At 48.6% G+C, this 22500-nt stretch overlaps 1 protein-coding gene across 1 annotated transcript in view; it reads left to right on the forward strand.

The window, feature by feature from the left end:
• Positions 1-22500, forward strand: part of LOC138369038 (uncharacterized) — a 110813-nt gene that overhangs the window by 85767 nt on the left and 2546 nt on the right. The window contains exon 3 of the mRNA XM_069331938.1: positions 8392-8521. Within this exon, the coding sequence (XP_069188039.1) occupies positions 8392-8521 (130 nt within the window). The remainder of the gene's footprint in view (positions 1-8391; positions 8522-22500) is intronic.

Consider the following 22500-nt stretch of genomic DNA (forward strand, 5'->3'; position numbering starts at 1 on the left):
TCCAGCTTATATACCAGCCTCTTATGAGGTACTGTGTCAAAGGCTTTCCGACAATCCAAGAAAATACAGTCCGCCCAGCCCTCTCTTTCTTGCTTAATCTGTGTTACCTGGTTATAGAATTCTATTAAGCCAGTCAGGCAAGATTTACCATCCCTGAACCCATGTTGTCGATTTGTCACGAAGTCCCTTCTCTCCAGATGTGCTACCAGGTTTTTTCTCACGATCTTCTCCATCACCTTGCATGGTATACAAGTCAAGGACACTGGCCTGTAGTTCAGTGCCTCTTGCCTGTTGCCCATTTTGTATATTGGGACCACATTTGCCGTCTTCCATATTTTTGGTAGGTATCCCGTCTCCACTGACCTACTATACACTATGGAGAGTGGCAAGCAAAGTGCCTCTGCACACTCTTTCAGTACCCATGGCGAGATCCCGTCTGGACCAACAGCCTTTCTAACATCCAGGTTCAGCAGGTGTCTCTCGACCTCCTCTCTCGTAATTTCAAACTCTTTCAAGGAAGCCTGGTTTACTTCCCTTTCTCCTAGCACAGTGACCTCATCTTGTTCTGTTGTGAAGACCTCTTGGAACCTCTTGTTGAGTTCATCACACACCTCTTTGTCATTCTCTGTATACCTGTCCTCGCCTGTTCTAATGTGTGTGTGTGTGTGCGTGTGTGTGTGTGTGTGTGTGTGTGTGTGTGTGTGTGTGTGTGTGTGTGTGTGTGTGTGTGTGTGTATGTGTGTGTGTGTGTGTGTGTGTGTGTGTGTATGGCTGGTGTGTGTGTGTGTGTGTGTTGTCAGCCACCTATGTGTCCTGGGTCTTGGATGTACCACATATATGCAGGTGTGTCCTCTCTCACTGCCAAAGGTCCTCTTCCAGTTGCTGGTTCTCTCTAGGTCGTAGACGAAAGTTAAGAAGCTCTTTATCTCCAGCAGAAGATGTTTGCTTCTGTACAATAAAATCATTAGTTTTTTCCCTCGGGCAGATAATGAATTGGTCACGCCAAATGTTAATTATTTACACGTGTAGTGTGACTGGAGTGCTCCTGCGGAGTACACCATGAAGACGAGGGCACCTCAGAGTATTGTAACGGGACTGCTCCTGTGGAACATCTGCTTCAGTGACACAATAGTTCCTACCCGAAGCCGGCGCCCATGTTAATGTCTGAACGCTGACGCCTCTGGAGACAACTTGATGAGAGGTTGTCTCCAGTTGTTTATATATTATCACATTGATAATATATAAAAGACTCTTGATCGTGAGGACGAGGGAGGCCAGCTATTGTTGCCTGAAGATGAAGACTATGTCAAGGAGACACCAAATATATCGTCCTCTCATAAGATCACACAAGAAAATGCTAAATATGCAACTCGCCAATTACCACAATGGTAGTGAAAATGTACAAACATGTTGCCTCCAAATGCACTAGGAAACTATGGCTTGTCTAAAGAGAGTAGCGCATCACCTAAATGTATAATACTCTGCAACAAACCAATTTTTTAATACAGCACGCACCACCAATTTCGAAATCCTTCCCCAATGTTATTGGAAGTTGTTGGACATAGTCCATGATAGTTAAAAGGAAAGTAAATGTGTTTGACCCCCATAACTTATACATTGAGAGTCTCTTCACACAGGAGAGATGTGTGTGTGTGTGTACTCACCTAATTATACTCACCTAATTGTGCTTGCGGGGGTTGAGCTCTGGCTCTTTGGTCCCGCCTCTCAACCGTCAATCAACTGGTGTACAGATTCCTGAGCCTACTGGGCTCTATCATATCTACATTTGAAACTGTGTATGGAGTCAGCCTCCACCACAACACTACTTAATGCATTATATTTACTAACTACTCTGACACTGAAAAAGTTCTTTCTAATGTCTCTGTGGCTCATTTGGGTACTCAGCTTCCACCTGTGTTCCCTTGTTCGCGTCCCTCCAGTGTTGAATAGTTCATCCTTGTTTACCCGGTCGATTCCCCTGAGGATTTTGTAGGTTGTGATCATGTCCCCCCTTACTCTTCTGTCTTCCAGTGTCGTAAGGTGCATTTCCCGCAGCCATTCCTCATAACTCATGCCTCTTAGTTCTGGGACTAGTCTAGTAGCATACCTTTGGACTTTTTTCAGCTTCGTTTTGCGCTTGACAAGGTACGGGCTCCATGCTGGGGCCGCATACTCCAGGATTGGTCTTACATATGTTGTGTACAAGATTCTGAATGATTCCTTACACAGGTTCCTGAACGCCGTTCTGATGTTAGCCAGCCTCGCATATGCCGCAGACGTTATTCATATGCCCACAGACGTTATGTGTGTGTGTGTGTGTGTGTACTCACCTAGTTGTGTCTGCAGGATCGAGCATTGACTCTTGGATCCCGCCTTTCAAGCATCGGTTGTTTACAGCAATGACTCCTGTCCCATTTCCCAATCATACCTGGTTTTAAAATTATGAATAGTATTTGCTTCCACAACCTGTTCCTGAAGTGAAGTGCATTCCATTTTCCCACTACTCTCACGCTAAAAGAAAACTTCCTAACATCTCTGTGACTCATCTGAGTTTCAAGCTTCCATCCATGTCCCCTCGTTCTGTTACTATTCCGTGTGAACATTTCGTCTATGTCCACGCTGTCAATCCCTCTGAGTATCTTATACGTTCCTATCATGTCCCCCCTCTCCCTTCTTCTTTCTAGTGTCGTAAGGCACAGTTCCCTCAGGCGCTCCTCATACCCCATCCCTCGTAGCTCTGGGACGAGTCTCGTTGCAAACCTCTGAACCTTTTCCAGTTTCATTATATGCTTCTTCAGATGGGGACTCCATGATGAGGCGGCATACTCTAAGACTGTCCTCACGTATGCAGTGTAAAGCGCCCTAAATGCCTCCTTACTTAGGTTTCTAAATGATGTTCTAACTTTTGCCAGTGTAGCGTACGCTGCTGTCGTTATCCTATTTATATGTGCCTCAGGAGATAGATTAGGTGTTACGTCCACCCCCAGGTCTCTTTCATGCGTCGTCACAGGTAGGCTGTTCCCCTTCATTGTGTACTGTTCCTGTGGTCTCCTATCTCCTAGTCCCATTTCCATAACTTTACATTTGCTCATGTTGAATTCCAGTAGCCATTTCTCTGACCATCTCTGCAACCTGTTCAGGTCCTCTTGGAGGATCCTGCAATCCTCATCTGTCACAACTCTTCTCATCAACTTTGCGTCATCCGCAAACATCGACATGTAGGACTCTACGCCTGTAAACATGTCGTTAACATATACAAGAAATAGAATTGATCCCAGCACCGATCCTTGTGGTACTCTACTTGTTACTGTTCGCCAGTCCGACTTCTCGCCCCTTACCGTAACTCTTTGGCTCCTTCCTGTTAGGTAGTTCCTTATCCATGCTAGGACCTTTCCCCCCACCCCGCCTGCCTCTCGAGCTTGAACAGCAGTCTCATGTGCGGTACTGTATCAAAGGCTTTTTGGCAGTCCAGAAATATGCAGTCTGTCCAACCATCTCTGTCCTGTCTTATCCTCGTTATTTTATAATAAAATTCTAGAAGGTTTGTTAGGCACGATTTCCCTGTCCAGAACCCATGTTGATGTTTGTTCACAAACCTAATGTTCTCCAGGTGTGCAACCAGTCGTAGCCTAATTATTCTTTCCAGTATTTTACAGGGGATGCTTGTCAGTGATACAGGTCTGTAGTTAAGTGCCTCCTCCCTATCACCTTTCTTGAAGATCGGCACGACATTTGCCTTCTTCCAACAACTGGGCAATTCTCCCGACATAAGTGTGTGTGTGTGTGTGTGTGTGTGTGTGTGTGTGTGTGTGTGTGTGTGTGTGTGTGTGTGTGTGTGTGTGTGTGTGTGTGTGTGTGTGTGTGTGTGTGTTTACTAGTTGTGTTGTGTTTTTGCGGGGGTTGAGCTTTGTTCTTTCGGCCCGCCTCTCAACTGTCAATCAACTGTTTACTAACTACTTTTTTTTTTCTTTTTTTTTCACCACACACACACACACCAGGAAGCAGTCCGTGACCGCTGACTAACTCCCAGGTACCTATTTACTGCTAGGTAACAGGGGCACTTAGGGTGAAAGAAACTTTGCCCCTTGGTTCTGCCTCGTGCGGGAATCGAACTCGCTCCACAGAATTACTAGTCCTGCGCGCTATCCACCAGGCTACGAGGCCCCCTAGGGGCCCGGGCCCCCACACACACACACGCACACAGGGTCCCCCCTGTGTGCGTGTGTGTGTGTGTGTGTGTGTGTGTGTGTGTGTGTGTGTGTGTGTGTGTGTGTGTGTGTGTGTGTGTGTGTGTGTGTGTGTGTGTGTGTGTGTGTGTGTGTGTGTGTGTTCTGTAAAGTTTTACACTTTCATGTATCATATTTACCTTCACTACAAGTCCCTCCGTCAGGAATGAACCACCAAACACACACAAATGTGACAGCCGGATACATGCACCCCTGCACCAACACACACAAATGTGACAGCCGGATACATGCACCCCTGCACCAACACACACAAATGTGACAGCCGGATACATGCACCCCTGCACCAACACACAAACAGAGCACAAACAGAGCTCAGGGGAAAGACGGCCCAAGATATGATGGATTACATCACGCAGAAGTGCAAGGACGCAGCAAACAAGTTTGTCCCAGTCCAAAAGGAAAACAGAGAAATGAAGATGAGAAACCCATGGTTTAATCAAAGATGTAGGCTAGCTAAGCAGCAAAGTAAAAGGGCATGGAGAAACTATAGGAATAACAGAACACTGGAGAGCAGAGAAAGATACCAGAATGCCAGGAATGAATATGTCAGGATGAGAAGAGAGGCAGAAAGACAATACGAAAATGACATCGCAAGCAAGGCAAAGACTCAGCCTAAATTGTTGCATAGCCACATTAGGAGAAAAACAACAGTAAAGGAACAGGTTATGAGATTAAGGATAGGGGTGGAAGGATTCACTACAAATGACAAGGAAGTGTGTGAGGAATTGAATAAGAAATTCCAGGAGGTCTTCACCTTGGAACAAGGAGAAATTCCAGAGGTAAGTGAGGGAATAGCTAACCAGGAACCACTGGAAGAGTTTGAGATTACCAGTGGGGAAGTAAGGAAGTGTTTACTAGAGTTGGACGTGACGAAGGCTATAGGCCCAGATGGAATCTCCCCTTGGGTTCTAAAGGAAGGTGCAAGAGAACTGAGCCTACCACTCTCCATAGTGTATAACAAATCACTGGCAACAGGGGAACTGCCAGATATTTGGAAAGCAGCTAACGTAGTCCCGATATACAAGAAAGGGGATAGACAGGAGGCACTGAACTACAGGCCAGTGTCCCTAACCTGCATACCATGCAAGCTGATGGAGAAGATTGTGCGAAAAAAACTAGTGGAGCATCTGGAGCGAAGGAACTTTGTAACACAGCATCAACATGGGTTCAGGGATGGCAGGTCCTGCCTCACAGGGTTACTTGAATTCTACGATCAGGCAACAAAAATAAGGCAAGAAAGAGAAGGGTGGGCAGACTGCATATTTTTGGATTGTCAGAAAGCCTTTGATACAGTGCCACACAAGAGGCTAGTGCGAAAGTTGGAGATGCAGGCTGGAGTGAGAGGGAAGGTACTCCGGTGGATAGAGGAATACCTAAGCAACAGGAGACAACGAGTCTGTGTGAGGGGTGAGGTCTCAGATTGGCGAGACGTCACAAGTGGAGTCCCGCAGGGGTCAGTCCTTGGACCTATACTGTTTCTGGTATATGTAAATGATCTCCCAGAGGGTATAGATTCGTTCCTCTCAATGTTTGCCGACGATGCAAAAATTATGAGGAGGATTGAAACAGAGGATGATAGTAGGAGGCTACAAGATGACCTGGATAGACTGAGTGAATGGTCCAACAAATGGCTGTTGAAGTTCAACCCGAGTAAATGCAAAGTAATGAAACTAGGCAGTGGAAACAGGAGGCCAGGCACAGGATACAGAATAGGAGATGAAGTACTTAATGAAACAGACAGAGAGAAAGATCTAGGAGTTGATATCACACCAAACCTGTCTCCTGAAGCCCACATAAAGAGAATAACGTCTGCGGCATATGCGAGGCTGGCTAACATCAGAACGGCGTTCAGGAACCTGTGTAAGGAATCATTCAGAATCTTGTACACCACATATGTAAGACCAATCCTGGAGTATGCGGCCCCAGCATGGAGCCCGTACCTTGTCAAGCACAAGACGAAGCTGGAAAAAGTCCAAAGGTATGCTACTAGACTAGCCCCAGAACTAAGAGGCATGAGTTATGAGGAAAGGCTGCGGGAAATGCACCTCACGACACTGGAAGACAGAAGAGTAAGGGGGGACATGATCACAACCTACAAAATCCTCAGGGGAATCGACCGGGTAAACAAGGATGAACTTTTCAACACTGGTGGGACGCGAACAAGGGGACACAGGTGGAAGCTGAGTACCCAAATGAGCCACAGAGACGTTAGAAAGAACTTTTTCAGTGTCAGAGTAGTTAGCAAATGGAATGCATTAGGAAGTGATGTGGTGGAGGCTGACTCCATACACAGTTTCAAATGTAGATATGATAGAGCCCAATAGGCTCAGGAATCTGTACACCAGTTGATTGACGGTTGAGAGGCGGGACCAAAGAGCCAGAGCTCAACCCCCGCAAGCACAATTAGGTGAGTACAATTAGGTGAGTACACACAAATATGACAGCCGGATACATGCACCCCTGCACCAACACACACAAATGTGACAGCCGGATACATGCACCGCTGCACCAACACACACAAATATGACAGCCGGATACATGCACCGCTGCACCAACACACACAAATGTGACAGCCGGATACATGCACCCCTGCACCAACACACACAAATATGACAGCCGGATACATGCACCGCTGCACCAACACACACAAATGTGACAGCCGGATACATGCACCCCTGCACCAACACACACAAATGTGACAGCCGGATACATGCACCGCTGCATCAGCACACACAAATGTGACAGCCGGATACACGCACCGCTGCACCAACACACACAAATGTGACAGCCGGATACATGCACCGCTGCACCAACACACACAAATGTGACAGCCGGATACATGCACCCCTGCACCAACACACACAAATGTGACAGCCGGATACATGCACCGCTGCACCAACACACACAAATGTGACAGCCGGATACATGCACCGCTGCACCAACACACACAAATGTGACAGCCGGATACATGCACCGCTGCACCAACACACACAAATGTGACAGCCGGATACATGCACCGCTGCACCAACACACACAAATGTGACAGCCGGATACATGCACCGCTGCACCAACACACACAAATGTGACAGTCGGATACATGCACCGCTGCACCAACACACACAAATGTGACAGTCGGATACATGCACCGCTGCACCAACACACACTAATGTGACAGCCGGATACATGCACCGCTGCACCAACACACACAAATGTGACAGCCGGATACATGCACCGCTGCACCAACACACACTAATGTGACAGCCGGATACATGCACCGCTGCACCAACACACACAAATGTGACAGCCGGATACATGCACCGCTGCACCAACACACACAAATGTGACAGCCGGATACATGCACCGCTGCACCAACACACACAAATGTGACAGTCGGATACATGCACCGCTGCACCAACACACACAAATGTGACAGTCGGATACATGCACCGCTGCACCAACACACACTAATGTGACAGCCGGATACATGCACCGCTGCACCAACACACACAAATGTGACAGCCGGATACATGCACCGCTGCACCAACACACACTAATGTGACAGCCGGATACATGCACCGCTGCACCAACACACACAAATCAATGATCTTTTCACACGAAATACACAAGATTATGGAACATAATTCGGCAATATTCTGACGACTGAAATATGCTGCCACTTGAAAACTCTAGTAAAGACATAGCTAACATTACATAGTGATATCCAATATAACATCCTCGTATTACTGCAGATAACTGCACAGACAAAAACAAAAATGCCATTGTAGTTTGCAAAGTTCAAAGTAAACTTTAGGAAATAACGTGTAAACTCAAAAAACGCAGTTTACTCGACATGATCCACACACACTCCAGTACACAGGTGGTGTGGTTGGCCGCGCCAATCACCTTCATAGTCTAGAATTATTGAATATAAATCATACTTCATTATAAACATTCCCGCGCGCCTTAACATATACATATATACTCACTCTTTCCTTAACATATATTTTTTTTACAGATATCATTAATTTAGCCAATAATTTCACAGCTAAACAAATATATATAGATATATATATTAAGGGAGTTGGTAGAGTGAAGGGTGTGTTGTGTGAAGCTAATAATAAGGAGGTGTGTGTCCACTCCCCAGACAGAGAAGGCGCCGAGCAGAACGGTGAGCAGGTTGATGTTGTCAGCGGTCACCCCCAACGACTCTGGCAGATACACCTGTCGACCAGATACTGGCGGAGTCTCGTCCGTCTCTGTGCACGTCCAGTCTGGTAGGTGACTGTGTGTGTGTGTGTGTGTGTGTGTGTGTGTGTGTGTGTGTGTGTGTGTGTGTGTGTGTGTGTGTGTGTGTGTGTGTGTGTGTGTGTGTGTGTGTGTGTGAGTGTGTGTGTGTGTGTGTGTCTGTGTGTGTGTGCGTGCGTGCGTGCGTGCACGTCCAGTCTGGTAGGTGACTGAGACTCTGTGTATGTGTGTGTGTGTGTGTGTACTCACCTAGTTGTGTTTGCGGGGGTTGAGCTCTGGCTCTTTGATCCCGCCTCTCAACCTTCAATCAACAGGTGTACAGATTCCTGAGCCTATTGGGCTCTGTCATATCTACTCTTGAAACTGCGTATGGAGTCAGCCTCCACCACATCACTTCCTAATGCATTCCATTTGTAAACCACTCTGACACTAAAAAAGTTCTTTCTAATATCTCTGTGGCTCATTTGGACACTCAGTTTCCATCTGTGTTCACTAGTGCGTGTGCCCCTTGTGTTAAATAGCCTGTCTTTGTCTACCCTATCAATTCCCTTGAGAATCTTGAATGTGGTGATCATGTCCCCCCTAACTCTTCTGTCTTCCAGCGAAGTGAGGTTTAATTCCCGTAGTCTTTCATCGTAGCTCATACCTCTCAGCTCGGGTACTAGGCCAGCCTGGCATATGCCGCTGATGTTATCCTTTTGATATGGGCTGCAGGAGACAGGTCTGGCGTGATATCAACTCCCAAGTCTTTTTCTTTCTCTGACTCTTGAAGAATTTCCTCTCCCAGATGATACCTTGTATTTGGCCTCCTGCTCCCTACACCTATCTTCATTACATTACATTTGTTTGGGTTAAACTCTAACAACCATTTGTTTGACCATTCCTTCAGTTTGTCTAGGTTTTCTTGAAGCCTCAAACAGTCCTCTTCTGTCTTAATCCTTCTCATAATTTTGGCATCGTCCGCAAACATTGAAAGAAATGAATCTATACCCTCTGGGAGATCATTTACATCTATCAGAAACAAGATAGGACCGAGTACAGAGCCCTGTGGGACTCCACTGGTGACTTCACGCCAATCGCAGGTCTCACCCCTCACCGTAACTCTCTGCTTCCTATACCTTAGGTACTCCCTTATCCATTGGAGCACCTTACCAGCTACACCTGCCTGTCTCTCCAGCTTATGTACTAGCCTCTTATGAGGTACTGTGTCAAAGGCTTTCCAACAATCCAAGAAAATGCAGTCCGCCCAGCCCTCTCTTTCTTGCTTAATCTGTGTCACCTGGTCATAGAATTCTATTAAGCTAGTCAGGCAACATTTACCCTCCCTGAACTCATGTTGGCGGTTTGTCACGAAGTCCCTTCTCTCCAGATGTGCTACCAGGTTTTTTCTCACGATCTTCTCCATCACCTTGCATGGTATACAAGTCAAGAACACTGGCCTGTAGTTCAGTGCCTCTTGCCTGTCGCCCTTTTTGTATATTGGGACCACATTCGCCATCTTCCATATTTCTGGTAGGTCTCCCGTCTCCAGTGACCTACTATACACTATGGAGAGTGGCAAGCAAAGTGCCTCTGCACACTCTCTCCGTACCCATGGCGAGATCCCATCTGGACCAACAGCCTTTCTAACATCCAGATCCAGCAGGTGTCTCTTGACCTCCTCTCTCGTAATTTCGAACTCCTCCAAGGCCGCCTGGTTTACTTCCCTTTTCCCTAGCACAGTGACCTCACCTTGTTCTGTTGTGAAGGCCTCTTGGAACCTCTTGTTGAGTTCATCACACACCTCTTTGTCATTCTCTGTATACCTGTCCTCGCCTGTTCTAAGTTTCACTACCTGTTCGTTCACTGTTGTTTTCCTTCTGATGTGACTGTGGAGTAGCTTTGGTTCGGTCTTGGCTTTGTTTGCTATATCATTTTCATAACTTTTCTCTGCTTCTCTTCTCACCCTGACATACTCATTCCTGGTTTTCTGGTATATCTCTCTGCTTTCTGGTGTTCTGTATTCCAGAAGTTCCTCCATGCCCTTTTGTTCAGTTTCTTTGCTTCCATACATGCCCTATTATACCATGGATTCTTCTTTTGTTTCTCGGATTTTTCCTTTTGGGCCGGGATGTATCTGCTTACTGCCTCCTGACACTTTTGGGTGACATAGTCCATCATATCTTGTACAGACTTAGCTCTGAGGTCTGTGTCCCAAGGTATTTCCCTTAGGAAGCTTCTCATCTCCTCATAATTTCCCATTCGGTATGCCAGCCTTTTGTTTCCTAGTTCTTTTTCGGGGGGGATAATTCCTAGCTCTACCAGGTACTCAAAGTTCAATACACTGTGATCACTCATTCCCAAGGGTGCTTCCATCTTGACTTCCCTTATATCCCACTCATTTAGGGTAAATATCGGATCAAGCATTGCTGGTTCATCCTCTCCTCTCATTCTTGTTGGTTCCTTGATGTGCTGGCTTAGAAAGTTTCTTGTGGCCACGTCCAGCAGCTTAGCTCTCCATGTTTCTGGTCCTCCATGCGGGTGTCTGTTCTCCCAATCTATCTTCCCATGGTTGAAGTCTCCCATGATCAGTAGTCCAGATCCATTCCTGCTAGCAACAGAAGCTGCTCTCTCTATTATGTTAATGGTGGCCATATTATTTCTATCATATTCCTGTCTGGGTCTTCTGTCATTTGGTGGTGGATTATATATGACTACGACTATAATTTTTTGCCCTCCAGTTGTTATTGTTCTTATAATGTAGTCACTGAAACCTTCACATCCCTGAACAACCAACTCCTCAAAATCCCAGCCTTTTCGTACTACACCACCACCACCACCACCTCTTCCTTCTCTCTCTTTCCTCATAACATAATAGTCCTGTGGGAACACTGCATTTGTTAATGTTTTCGTCAGCTTTGTTTCTGTGAGAGCTATTATGTCTGGGTTTTCCTCTAGTACCCATTCTCCAAGTTCATTTGCTTTATTTGTAATTCCATCTATGTTAGTGTACATTGCCTTGAGGCTCACTTTCTTCTGTCCCTTCTCAAATCTCCTCCTTGGTGAGTGTTCTGCTGGTGGAGGAAGCTGTGCCATGGGTGTGAGGATTTGTGAGGTGGATAACAGGGTTGCAGAGGATACTGGGATGAGGGGTGGGGGGTCAAGTGAAGGGGGAGGGAATGGGGTTAAAGGGGCGGGAAGACAGGAAGGAAAGGGGGGTTTTCTATGCAGAGGAGGGTGGTGGGGGTTGCCCTCCCCGCTGGTGTTACTGGGTAGCTGGTTGTGTGTGTGTGTTTGTGTGTGCGTGTGTGTGTGTGTGTGTGTGTGTGTGTGTGTGTGTGTGTGTGTGTGTGTGTGTGTGTGTGTGTGTGTGTGTGTGTGTGTGTGTGTGTGCACGTCCAGTCTGGTAGGTGACTGTGACTCTGTGTGTGTGTGTGTGTGTGTGTGTGTGTGTGTGTGTGTGTGTGTGTGTGTGTGTGTGCACGTCCAGTCTGGTAGGTGACTGTGACTCTGTGTGTGTGTGTGTGTGTGTGTGTGTGTGTGTGTGTGTGTGTGTGTGTGTGTGTGTGTGTGTGTGTGTACTCACCTAGTTCTCACCTAGTTGTGTTTGCGGGGGTTGAGCTCTGGCTCTTTGGTCCCGCCTCTCAACCGTCAATCAACAGGTGTACAGATTCCTGAGCCTATCGGGCTCTGTCATATCTACACTTGAAACTGTGTATGGAGTCAGCCTCCACCACATCACCCCCTAATGCATTCCATTTGTCAACCACTCTGACACTAAAAAAGTTCCTTCTAATATCTCTGTGGCTCATTTGGGCACTCAGTTTCCACCTGTGTCCCCTTGTGCGTGTTCCCCTTGTGTTAAATAGACTGTCTTTATCTACCCTATCAATCCCCTTCAGAATCTTGAATGTGGTGATCATGTCCCCCCTAACTCTTCTGTCTTCCAGCGAAGTGAGGTTTAATTCCCGTAGTCTCTCCTCGTAGCTCATACCTCTCAGCTCGGGTACTAGTCTGGTGGCAAACCTTTGAACCTTTTCCAGTTTAGTCTTATGCTTGACTAGATATGGACTCCATGCTGGAGCTGCATACTTCAGGATTGATCTGACATATGTGGTATATAATGTTCTGAAAGATTCCTTACACAAGTTTCTAAAGGCCTTGTGTGTGTGTGTGTGTGTGTGTGTGTGTGTGTGTAGTCAGCTGTGTACTCACCTATTTGTGCTTGCAGGGTTGAGCTTTGGCTCTTCTCAACTGTCAATCAACTGGTGTACAGATTCCTGAGCCTACTGGGCTCTATCATATCTACATTTGAAACTGTGTATGGAGTCAGCCTCCACCACATCACTGCCTAATGCATTCCATCCGTTAACTACTCTGACACTGAAAAAGTTCTTTCTAACGTCCCCGTGGCTCATGTGGGTACTCAGTTTCCACCTGTGTCCACTTGTTCGCGTACCACCAGTGTTGAATAGTTTATCCTTGTTTACCCGGTCGATTCCCCTGAGGATTTTGTAGGTAGTGATTATGTCTCCCCTTACTCTTCTGTCTTCCAGGGTCGTAAGTTGCATTTCCCGCAGCCTTTCCTCGTAACTCATGCCTCTTAGTTCTGGGACTAGTCTAGTGGCATACCTTTGAACTTTTCCAGCTTCGTCTTGTGCTTGACAAGGTACGAGCTCCATGCTGGGGCCGCATACTCCAGGATTGGTCTTACATATGTGGTGTACAAGATTCTGAATGATTCCTTACACAGGTTCCTGAACGCTGTTCTGATGTTAGCCAGCCTCGCAAATGCCGCAGACGTTATTCTTTTTATGTGGGCTTCAGGAGATAGATTTGGTGTGATATCAACTCCAAGATCTTTCTCTGTCCGTTTCATTAAGTACTTCATCTCCTATTCTGTATCCTGTGTCTGACCTCCTGTTTCCACTGCCTAGTTTCATTACTTTGCATTTACTCGGGTTGAACTGCAACAACCATTTGTTGGACCATTCACTCAGTCTGTCTAGGTCATCTTGTAACCTCCTACTATCATCCTCTTTGCATCATCAGCAAACATTGAGAGAAACTAGTATATACCCTCTGGGAGATCATTTACATATATCAGAAACAGTATAGGTCCAAGGACTGACCCCTGCGGGACTCCACTTGTAACGTCTCGCCAATCTGAGACCTCACCCCTCACACTGACTCGTTGTCTCCTGTTGCTTAGGTACTCCTTTATCCAATGGAGTACCTTCCCTTTCACTCCAGCCTGCATCTCCAGCTTTTTCACTAGCCTCTAATGTGGTACTTTATCAAAGGCTTTCTGACGATCCAAAAATATGCAGTCTGCCCACCCTTCTCTTTCTTGCCTTATTTTTGTTGCCTGGTCGTAGAATTCAAGTAACCCTGTGAGGCAGGACCTGCCATCCCTGAACCCATGTTGATGCTGTGTTACAAAGTTCCTTCGCTCCAGATGCTCCACTAACTTTCTTCGCACAATCGTCTCTATCAGCTTGCATGGTATGCAGGTTAGGGACACTGGCCTGTAGTTTTGTGCCTCCTGTCTATCCCCTTTCTTGTATATCGGGACTACGTTAGCTGCTTTCCAAATATCTGGCAGTTCCCCTGTTGCCAGTGATTTGTTATACACTATGGAGAGTGGTAGGCACAGTTCTTTTGCTCATTCCTTTAGTATCCAAGGGGAGATTCCATCTGGGCCTATATCCTTTGTCGCATCCAACTCGAGTAAACACTTCCTTACTTCTCCGCTGGTAATCTTAAACTCTTCCAGTGGTTCCTGGTTAGCAATTCCCTCTCTTATCTTTCGAATTTCTCCTTGCTCTAAGGTGAAAACCTCTTGGAATTTCTTATTCCATTCCTCACTCACTTCCTTGTCGTTTGTAGTGAATCCTTCTGCCCCTATCCTTAATTTCATAACCTGTTCCTTTTCTGTCGTTTTTCTCCTGATGTGGCTATGCATCAATTTAGGCTGAGTCTTTGCCTTGCTTGCGATGTCATTTTCGTATTGTCTTTCTGCCTCTCTTCTCATCCTGACATATTCATTCCTGGCATTCTGGTATCTTTCTCTGCTCTCCAGTGTCCTGTTATTCCTATAGTTTCTCCATGCCCTTTTATTTTGCTGCTTAGCTAGCCTACATCTCTGATTAAACCATGGGTTTCTCATCTTTATTTCTCTGTTTTCCTTTTGGACTGGGACAAACTTGTTTTCTGCGTCCTTGCACTTCTGCGTGATGTAGTCCATCATATCTTGGGCCGTCTTTCCCCTGAGCTCTGTTTCCCATGCTATATCTGTTAGGAATATTCTTATCCCCTCATAGTTTCCCTTTCGGTATGCAAACCTTTTGGTTTCGGTATCCCTCCTCGAGTTCAATAACCCTTCTTCAATCAGGTACTCAAACACCAGTACACTGTGGTCGCTCATTCCTGCTGGGTCCTCAAAACCTATTTCTCTTATGTCGGAATCGTTCAGAGTGAAGACTAGGTCGAGTCTCGCTGGTTCGTCATTGCCTCTCATCCTTGTGGGTTCTCTGACATGCAGGGTTAAAAAGTTTCTAATCACCACCTCCAATAGTTTGGCTTTCCACGTATCCTCGCCTCCATGCAGTTCCTTGTTCTCCCAGTCAATCCTTCCGTGATTGAAGTCGCCCATGATGAGCAGGTGGGATCTATTTCTACAGGCAGCAGAGGCTGCCCTCTCAATTATAGTGTTAACTGCCATGTTGTTGTTTTCATACTCTTGACTGGGTCTTCTGTCATTTGGTGGAGGGTTGTATATTACTGCTATTACTATTCTTGGTCCTCCCATTGTCATGGTGCCTGCTGTGTAGTCTCTGAAACCCTCACAGCCCGGGATAGCCATCTCCTTAAAACTCCATTCCTTTCTCATGAGTAGGGCCACTCCGCTTCCTCCCCTACCTTCCCTCTCTTTTCTTATTATTGTGTACTCCTGGGGAAACACGGCATTCGTTATGATTCCAGAGAGTTTTGTTTCAGTGAGTCCGATTACATCTGAGTTCACTTCTTGTGCTCTTTCCTTTAGTTCATTTGTCCTGCTTGTGATCCCATCTATGTTCGAGTACATCACCCTGAAACTGACTCTCTTCTGCTTCTCCTCTGGGGGGGACCTGTGGGATCTGGGGTAAGTGGGAGCTGGGGGGGATCTGGTATGGGGAGACTGGTGGAGGAGGGAGGACTTGGGGGGGTGGGGGAGAGGGGGAGGGTATGGGGGTGAGAGGGGGAGGGTAGGGGGGAAGTAAGTAAGTAATTATCAAAAGAAGGCACCAAACCGGGAAGGGTATGTAGCACCATCAAATGTGCGGAATAATCAGAGGGCGCTAAATATCACCAAGGATGCCAATACGAGAACAAAAACGCATAAGGCGAACGATATCAAAAGTATCCGAGTCACCAAGAATTCCATTGAGGGACAGGCGACCGGGAGGTGCGGTCGGACAGCAAGACACATGCTCGTCCTGGAAGTCAGGACATTCAAGAAGGACATGCACGACTATAAGAGGGACAATGCAATTAGGACAATAAGGAGCAGGGCGGTGCTCCATCAAGTGACCATGGGTTAAGGGAGTATGGCCAATATGCAACCTCGCCAGAGCTGTTTCCCAACGCCGGTTACGGTGGCAGGAGGACGGCCACGAGGAAACACAACATTTAAGAGTACGAAGTTTGTTACCAGTAACAGACGACCAAGAAGCCTGCCAACGAGTAAGAATGGAGGAATGGATAACCGGGTAAAAGTCGGAATATGGAATACCTTTACGAGAGATGGGACAAGAGCGGACAGCTTCCTTTGCGGCAGCATCCGCATGCTCATTTAAAGACACGCCAATATGGCTGGGAACCCAACAAAACTCAACCGACTTAAATTTACTGTGGACAAGAAACAGCCAACGCTGGATCTCAACAACTACTGGATGAACCGGATTAAAGGACCCAAGAGCCATGAGGGCACTACGCGAGTCAACAACAACTACAAAGGAAGACTGACAACGAGAAAGCAGGAGACGAAGAGCATAGAAAATAGCATAAAGCTCCGCTGTAAAGATGCTAGTCTCCGGAGGTAAGCGACACATATAAGTGCGATCAGGAAAAACAACAGTAGCAACACCGTCTGCAGACTTAGACCCATCAGTGAAGACAGAAATGGAGCGGAAGTGAGAAGAAAAGTGCTCAAGGAAAAGGCGTTTTAGAACCGTAGGAGGGGTAAAAGCTTTTGTGATGCGGGTCAAGGATGTACAAAACTGCGGAAGGGGGACTCTCCACGGGGGCAAAGAAGGAACAACACGAGAAGAAACATTAGAAACACGATCGGAAAGAGAACTCTGCAAGCAAGATAACCGGACAGAAGGAGGGAGGTGGTGAAGAGGAACAGGAACCGCAGGAGGGGTAAAAGTTAAAGCACGACAGAGGCGAGAGGAAGGATGTTGTAAGGATCGTGCAAGATAGCGAAGACAGTAGCGATCACGGCGGTCCTGGAGAGACAGGAAGCCAGTGTCAACATACAAGCTAAGGACGGGAGTCGAACGAAAGGCACCAGAACTGAGGCGCAACCCAGTATGGTGCAAAGCATCAAGACGGCGAAGAGTAGAAGGAGAAGCAGATGAGTAAGCAGGGCAACCATAATCGAGCTTAGACAGGACGAGAGAGGAATGTAAAGCAAGGAGAGTGCACCTATCCGCTCCTCAAGAAGTATGGGACAATACCCGATGGAGGGCAAGGCCCTTAGAGCACTCAACACGGAGGTAAGAGATATGGGGAGACCAAGACAAACGAGTGTCAAGGAATAACCCCAAAAGATTCGCGGAATCTTTGTACTCAAGGGGATGACCATAAAGTGACAAAGAGGGATGAAGAACGACCCGTTTCCTAGTAGAAGACATGACACAAGTCTTAGAAGTAGAGAACTTGAAGCCATGATCGGTGGCCCAAGACGACACGGCATCAATCGCATGTTGAAGCCGGCGCTGAACGAGAGGCAGGCTGACAACAAAGGGTAAGATCATCGACATAGAGAGCGGAGAAGACACCTGAAGGAAGAGAGGAAAGAAGACCATTGAGGGCAACCAGAAAAAGAGTAGTGCTCAGAACACTACCCTGGGGCACACCTTCATACTGCTGAAAAGAGGCAGAGAGAGCGGTACCAAGGCGCACCCAAAAGGAACGACGAGAGAGGAAGCTGCGGAGAAAGTGAGGGAGATGACCACGAAGGCCAAAAGACTGAAGCTGGGACAGAATATGATATCGCCAAGTGGTGTCGTAAGCCTTTTCCAGGTCAAAAAGGACGGCAACAACAGAGGTCCTTGCAGCAAAAGCAGTACGAATATAGACCTCCAAGTTCACCAGGGCATCTGTCGTGCTGCGGCACTTGCGGAAACCAAATTGAGAAGGGGAGTGGAGGTGATGGTGTTCCAGGAACCACATCAGACGAACGTTAACCATACGTTCAAAGAGTTTGCAGACACAACCTGTGAGGGCAATAGGGCGAAAGTCCTTAGGGGAAGTTCCCAGAGACCCTGGTTTGCGAACAGGGAGGACAAAGGCATCGAGCCAGTCCTCAGGGACTGACGACGACTCCCAGATCCGATTATACACACTCAATAAATACTGAGACGTGCACGGAGGGAGATGGCGAAGCATCTCATAATGAATACCATCGGAGCCCGCTGCTGTAGAACCGCAGAGGGCCAGGGCAGAACGAAGTTAAGAGAGAAAGAAGGGATCATTATAGGAAAGTTGAAGACGAGTGCAGAAATCTAAAGGACGAGACTTAAGGACAGGTTTACGAAGAAGGAAAGATTGGGGAAGATGAAGAAAAGAGCTAACAGAAGAAAAGTGAGAACCCAGTTCGGTAACGACCTGCAACAGGTCCGCCACAAGAGTACCACGGAGGTGAAGGACCGGGGAAACATCGGGAACGAACTTACCCGCAATCTTGCGGATACGCTTCCAGATCTATGGCAGGGGAGTTTCGGACGTAATTGTGGAGACATAAGAAGTCCAACATTCACATTTAGCCATACGGATGGCCCTACAGGCCACCGCACTTGCTTTCCGAAAGAAAAGAAAAGAATCAGTCATCTGCCGACGGCGGTGCCTCTTCCAGGCTGCACACTTACAGCGGACAGCCCGAGCACAGTCCACATTCCACCAGGGAACGCACTTCCGTGGACCCCGAGAGGAAGAGCGAGGAATAGAGTGGAGGACAGCGTCGAAGACAGTGTCATGAAAAAGGAGGAGAATGCGAGGGAGAGGCAGAAGGGAGAGGTCAGAGAGAGCAGCACTGAGGGTAAATAGGTTCCATTCCGCTTTAGCAAACTGCCACCTAGGAAAAGAGAGGGAAGGGCGAAACGAGAAAAAGGAAACAAGGATAGGGAAATGATCACTGCCATGGAGGTCATCAAGAACCTGCCACGTGAAATCTAAATAAAGAGAAGAAGAGCAGAGAGAAAGATCAAGACAGGAAAGGGTGCGAGTCCGAGAGTCCAAATGAGTGGGCTCACCAGAATTCAGAAGAGACAGGGAAGAAGAGAGGAGAAACGGCTCAAGAAGGCGACCCCGGGAATTCGTCAGAACATCACCCCAAAGAGAATGACGACAATTGAAGTCACCCAGCAGGAGCACAGGCTCCGGCAAGGAGTCCAAGAGGTGTTTCAAATCAGGAAGAGAAAGCAGGACACTCGGAGGAGATAAATGGAACAAACTATGTACCATTTCCCCACAAAGATACGAGCAGCAGAACAATGGAGAGGCAAAGGAAAAAGTAAAGGAACAAAGGGAACATCAGCGCGGATCAAGAGAGCAGAAGAATTAGGAGCACCAGCAATGGCTGGGGGGGGGGGGAGAGAGAAAGGAATAGCCACGAAAACGACCAGGACGAGCACCAAGCATCGGCTCCTGGAGACACAAAGGGGCGAAAACCGTGAAATCAGAAGTTGGAGTTCGAGGAAATTGGCGTAATAACCTCGAACGTTCCATTGAAGGATAGACATCGACGAGAAGGGAAAGGACAACAACAGAGAACAAGGAAGAAACAAAGGCGAAAGAGCAATACAGCACGTTAAAGAATATCAGGGTCGGGATCAGGGTCAGCAAAGTCAGGGCTAGGGGGCATGGGTAAACTGAGCAAAGACGGAGGGAAGGAAGCGGGAGAACAGAGCAGAGGTGGGCGGGCGGGGTCCGGAGGAGGAAGAGGAGGAGACAGCGGAGAGGAGCAGTCAAGGACAGCAGCAGGCAGAGGGGGAGTAGAAAGAGGGGAGCGCACCTCAGCAAGGGCAGCAACCGAAAGGGAAGCAGGGGCCAAAGAAACCTCCATAGCAGGAACAGGGGACGCAAGCACAGAAATGGGAGGGGAAGGAGCAACAGAGCCAGAAATAGAGGCCAAGGAAGAAAGCGAAGCCTTCTTACCTGCCGGGGAGGAGGAAGGAAAGGAGCCAGGCTTACGCTTCTGACTTAAAGAGACCGGTGTCCCAGCAACTACGTACCGGCAACGGATTCCAGCGTCTCAACAGGAGAAGCTGAACGAGAGCACTCACGACGGCCGTTAGGAGAGCGATGGACATCCGTCTGCACCGACAGGCGGCGGGGAGAGCCAATAGATGGAGGAAGAGGATGGGAAGGAGGATTGGAGGGAGACGAGGAAGAAGACACAGGAGACACGACAGACCGGGTAGAAAGAAGGGGAACCCCAGACAGAGGACCAGGAGGGGGACCCTTCGGACAGAACTCAAAGGAACAGAGGAGGGGCAGTGGGCGTATCAGGGTCCAAGGCCCAGAAACGGTTGTGAGTCTGAGGAAGGAGGGAAGGACGAGGAGAGGAAGAGCGCAATACGCGAGCATAAGAGACGTTAGCATAAGGCGGGAGCCGGCGAACCTGGCGCCTCGCCTTAGGAAAAGATAAACGCTCCCGGTGCTTCAAGTTGAGGACGGCCGCCTCAAGCTTGTAATGGATACAGGCACGGGAGAAGGTAGGATGGGCCTCACCGCAGTTGAGGCAGCGAGCTTGGGGAGAAGTGCACTCCGACTTAGAGTGACCTTCACCCCCACACAAAGGACAGAGAGAGACAGACCCAGAGCAGCGGAGGGCACCATGCCCAAACCTCCAGCACTTGTTACAAAGCCGAGGAGAAGGAATATACTCCTGGACAGAGCACCTGGCACCAGCAAGAATGACAGAGGATGGAAGGGTCCTACCATCAAAGGTGATCTTCACAACACGAAGGGCTTGACGGCGACCACCACGAGGGGGACGAGTAAACGAGTCAACCTGGAGGACAGAAAGGACTTGGGCATCAAGGATATGCCGAATATCATCGTGGCAATCCTGCAGATTCCGAACACCGGTTGCAACATGGGGCGGGAGGAGAATAGTGCCAACACTGGCATTCATCTGAACATTCTTGGAGACCCGAACAGGGATCTTGCCAAGGCAAGACAAGGCTGCCAAGCGGGAAGCTGCATCCTGAGAAGGAGCAGCAACGACACGTGTACCGAGACGAGTGGGGTTGAAGGTAACAGACGCATCCACGGAATCAACAAGATGCCGATGGAGGTAGAAATCGTCAGGAGGCGCAGAATCAAGAGGGAGGAGATCAAAGTATTTGACCAATGAAGCGGGACCAAACAAGGCCTGATACGCGGCAGTACGGGAAGGAATGGAGCGAGTGCGGCCGGGGCGCGAACGGCGTTGAGAACCCCCAGAGAGAGAGGGGTTAAAAGGCGCAGTAGTCACAACGAGAGACTTAGCCGCACCAGGGGACGAAGTGGTCACCACTGGGGGCTGGAGGCTCGACCCAACCACAGAGGAGGGAGGGGAGCTGGGGGAAGAAGTCAGGACGGTCAAAGGAGGAGCAAGGTCGGGGCCCAACGCAGCGGGAGCTACAGAGCTTGGTCTTCCAATACAGGCCGACTCGGGGGCTTGGTCGCCCACCCCACGAGCCTGAGAGGGTACAACGGAAACATGTATCGACATAGAGACGAAGAGAAAGAAATTCATCCACGAATGTGCCCCCATACCCACCATGGAGCCACAATTAGAGGCAGGATACCCAACAGGAAGCTATCGCCGATCATGCCGGGGCCCCCTAGGGGTGCGTCGTGAGTATACGCCCCACAAACGCCACCTTAAGAACCGTCAGTCCGTCGAGATCGGGTTCAGCGGCGAAAGTGGGATTGACAATAAAAAGTTCCCCTCGCTCGAAACGTCGGGTACAACAGTTCTACGGGTGCAAGAGTATGCCTCCTCAAGCACCCGGGCGTCAAAATAGGAGAAGTCCAAGAAAGATGCAAAACAAGCAAAAGGTCGGCAGGAAACGACAAGCAGATAGGAGAAGAGGGGGGAGAAAAACGAAACAGAAGGAAAAGGAAAAGGTGCTCAGCACAATTGGAGAGGACGGCAGCAGGAGCGCAAGGCTAGAAAAGGACAGAGGACTGTCCCAAGGAGCATCACACTCGAGCAGCCGCCCACAAAGCCCCCACACGGCATCAACGAGCTGAGCGGGGAGGGAAGGGGGGTAGGGGGGAAGAGTGAGAGGGGGAGGGTTGGGGGGGGGGGGAGAGGGGGAGGGTTGGGGGAGCATGGGGGAGGAGAGGCTTTGGGGGATAGGGGAGAAGAGGGAGGAGGGCTTGGGGGGCGTGGGGGGAAAAGGAGGGCTGAGGTGGGTGAGGAAGAGGGGGAGGGTTTAGAGGAGTGGTGGAGAGGGGAAGACTTAAGTTGGGTGGGGGACAGTGGGGGGCTTAGGGGGGTGGGGGAGAACGGAGGGCTTGGGGGTGGGGGAGACGGGAAGGCATGTGGGAGAGGAGTGGGCTTGGGGGAGGGGGAAGAAGGGAGGTCCTGGGGAGATGGGTGAGTGGGAGGAGGGGGGTGAATGGGAGGAGGGGGGTGAGTGGGGGGGAGGGTGCCCTAGGTGGGTACTTAGTGGGGGGCTGACAGGGGAAGGGGCAGGTTGGGTGTCTGTTGGGTAGAATGTGGGGGTGGTGCCCCACTCCCTGTGGCTGTTGCACTGTTTGAGGA

This window comes from Procambarus clarkii, chromosome 3 (assembly GCF_040958095.1).
Source record: "Procambarus clarkii isolate CNS0578487 chromosome 3, FALCON_Pclarkii_2.0, whole genome shotgun sequence".
Classification (NCBI taxonomy): Eukaryota; Metazoa; Arthropoda; class Malacostraca; order Decapoda; family Cambaridae; genus Procambarus; species Procambarus clarkii.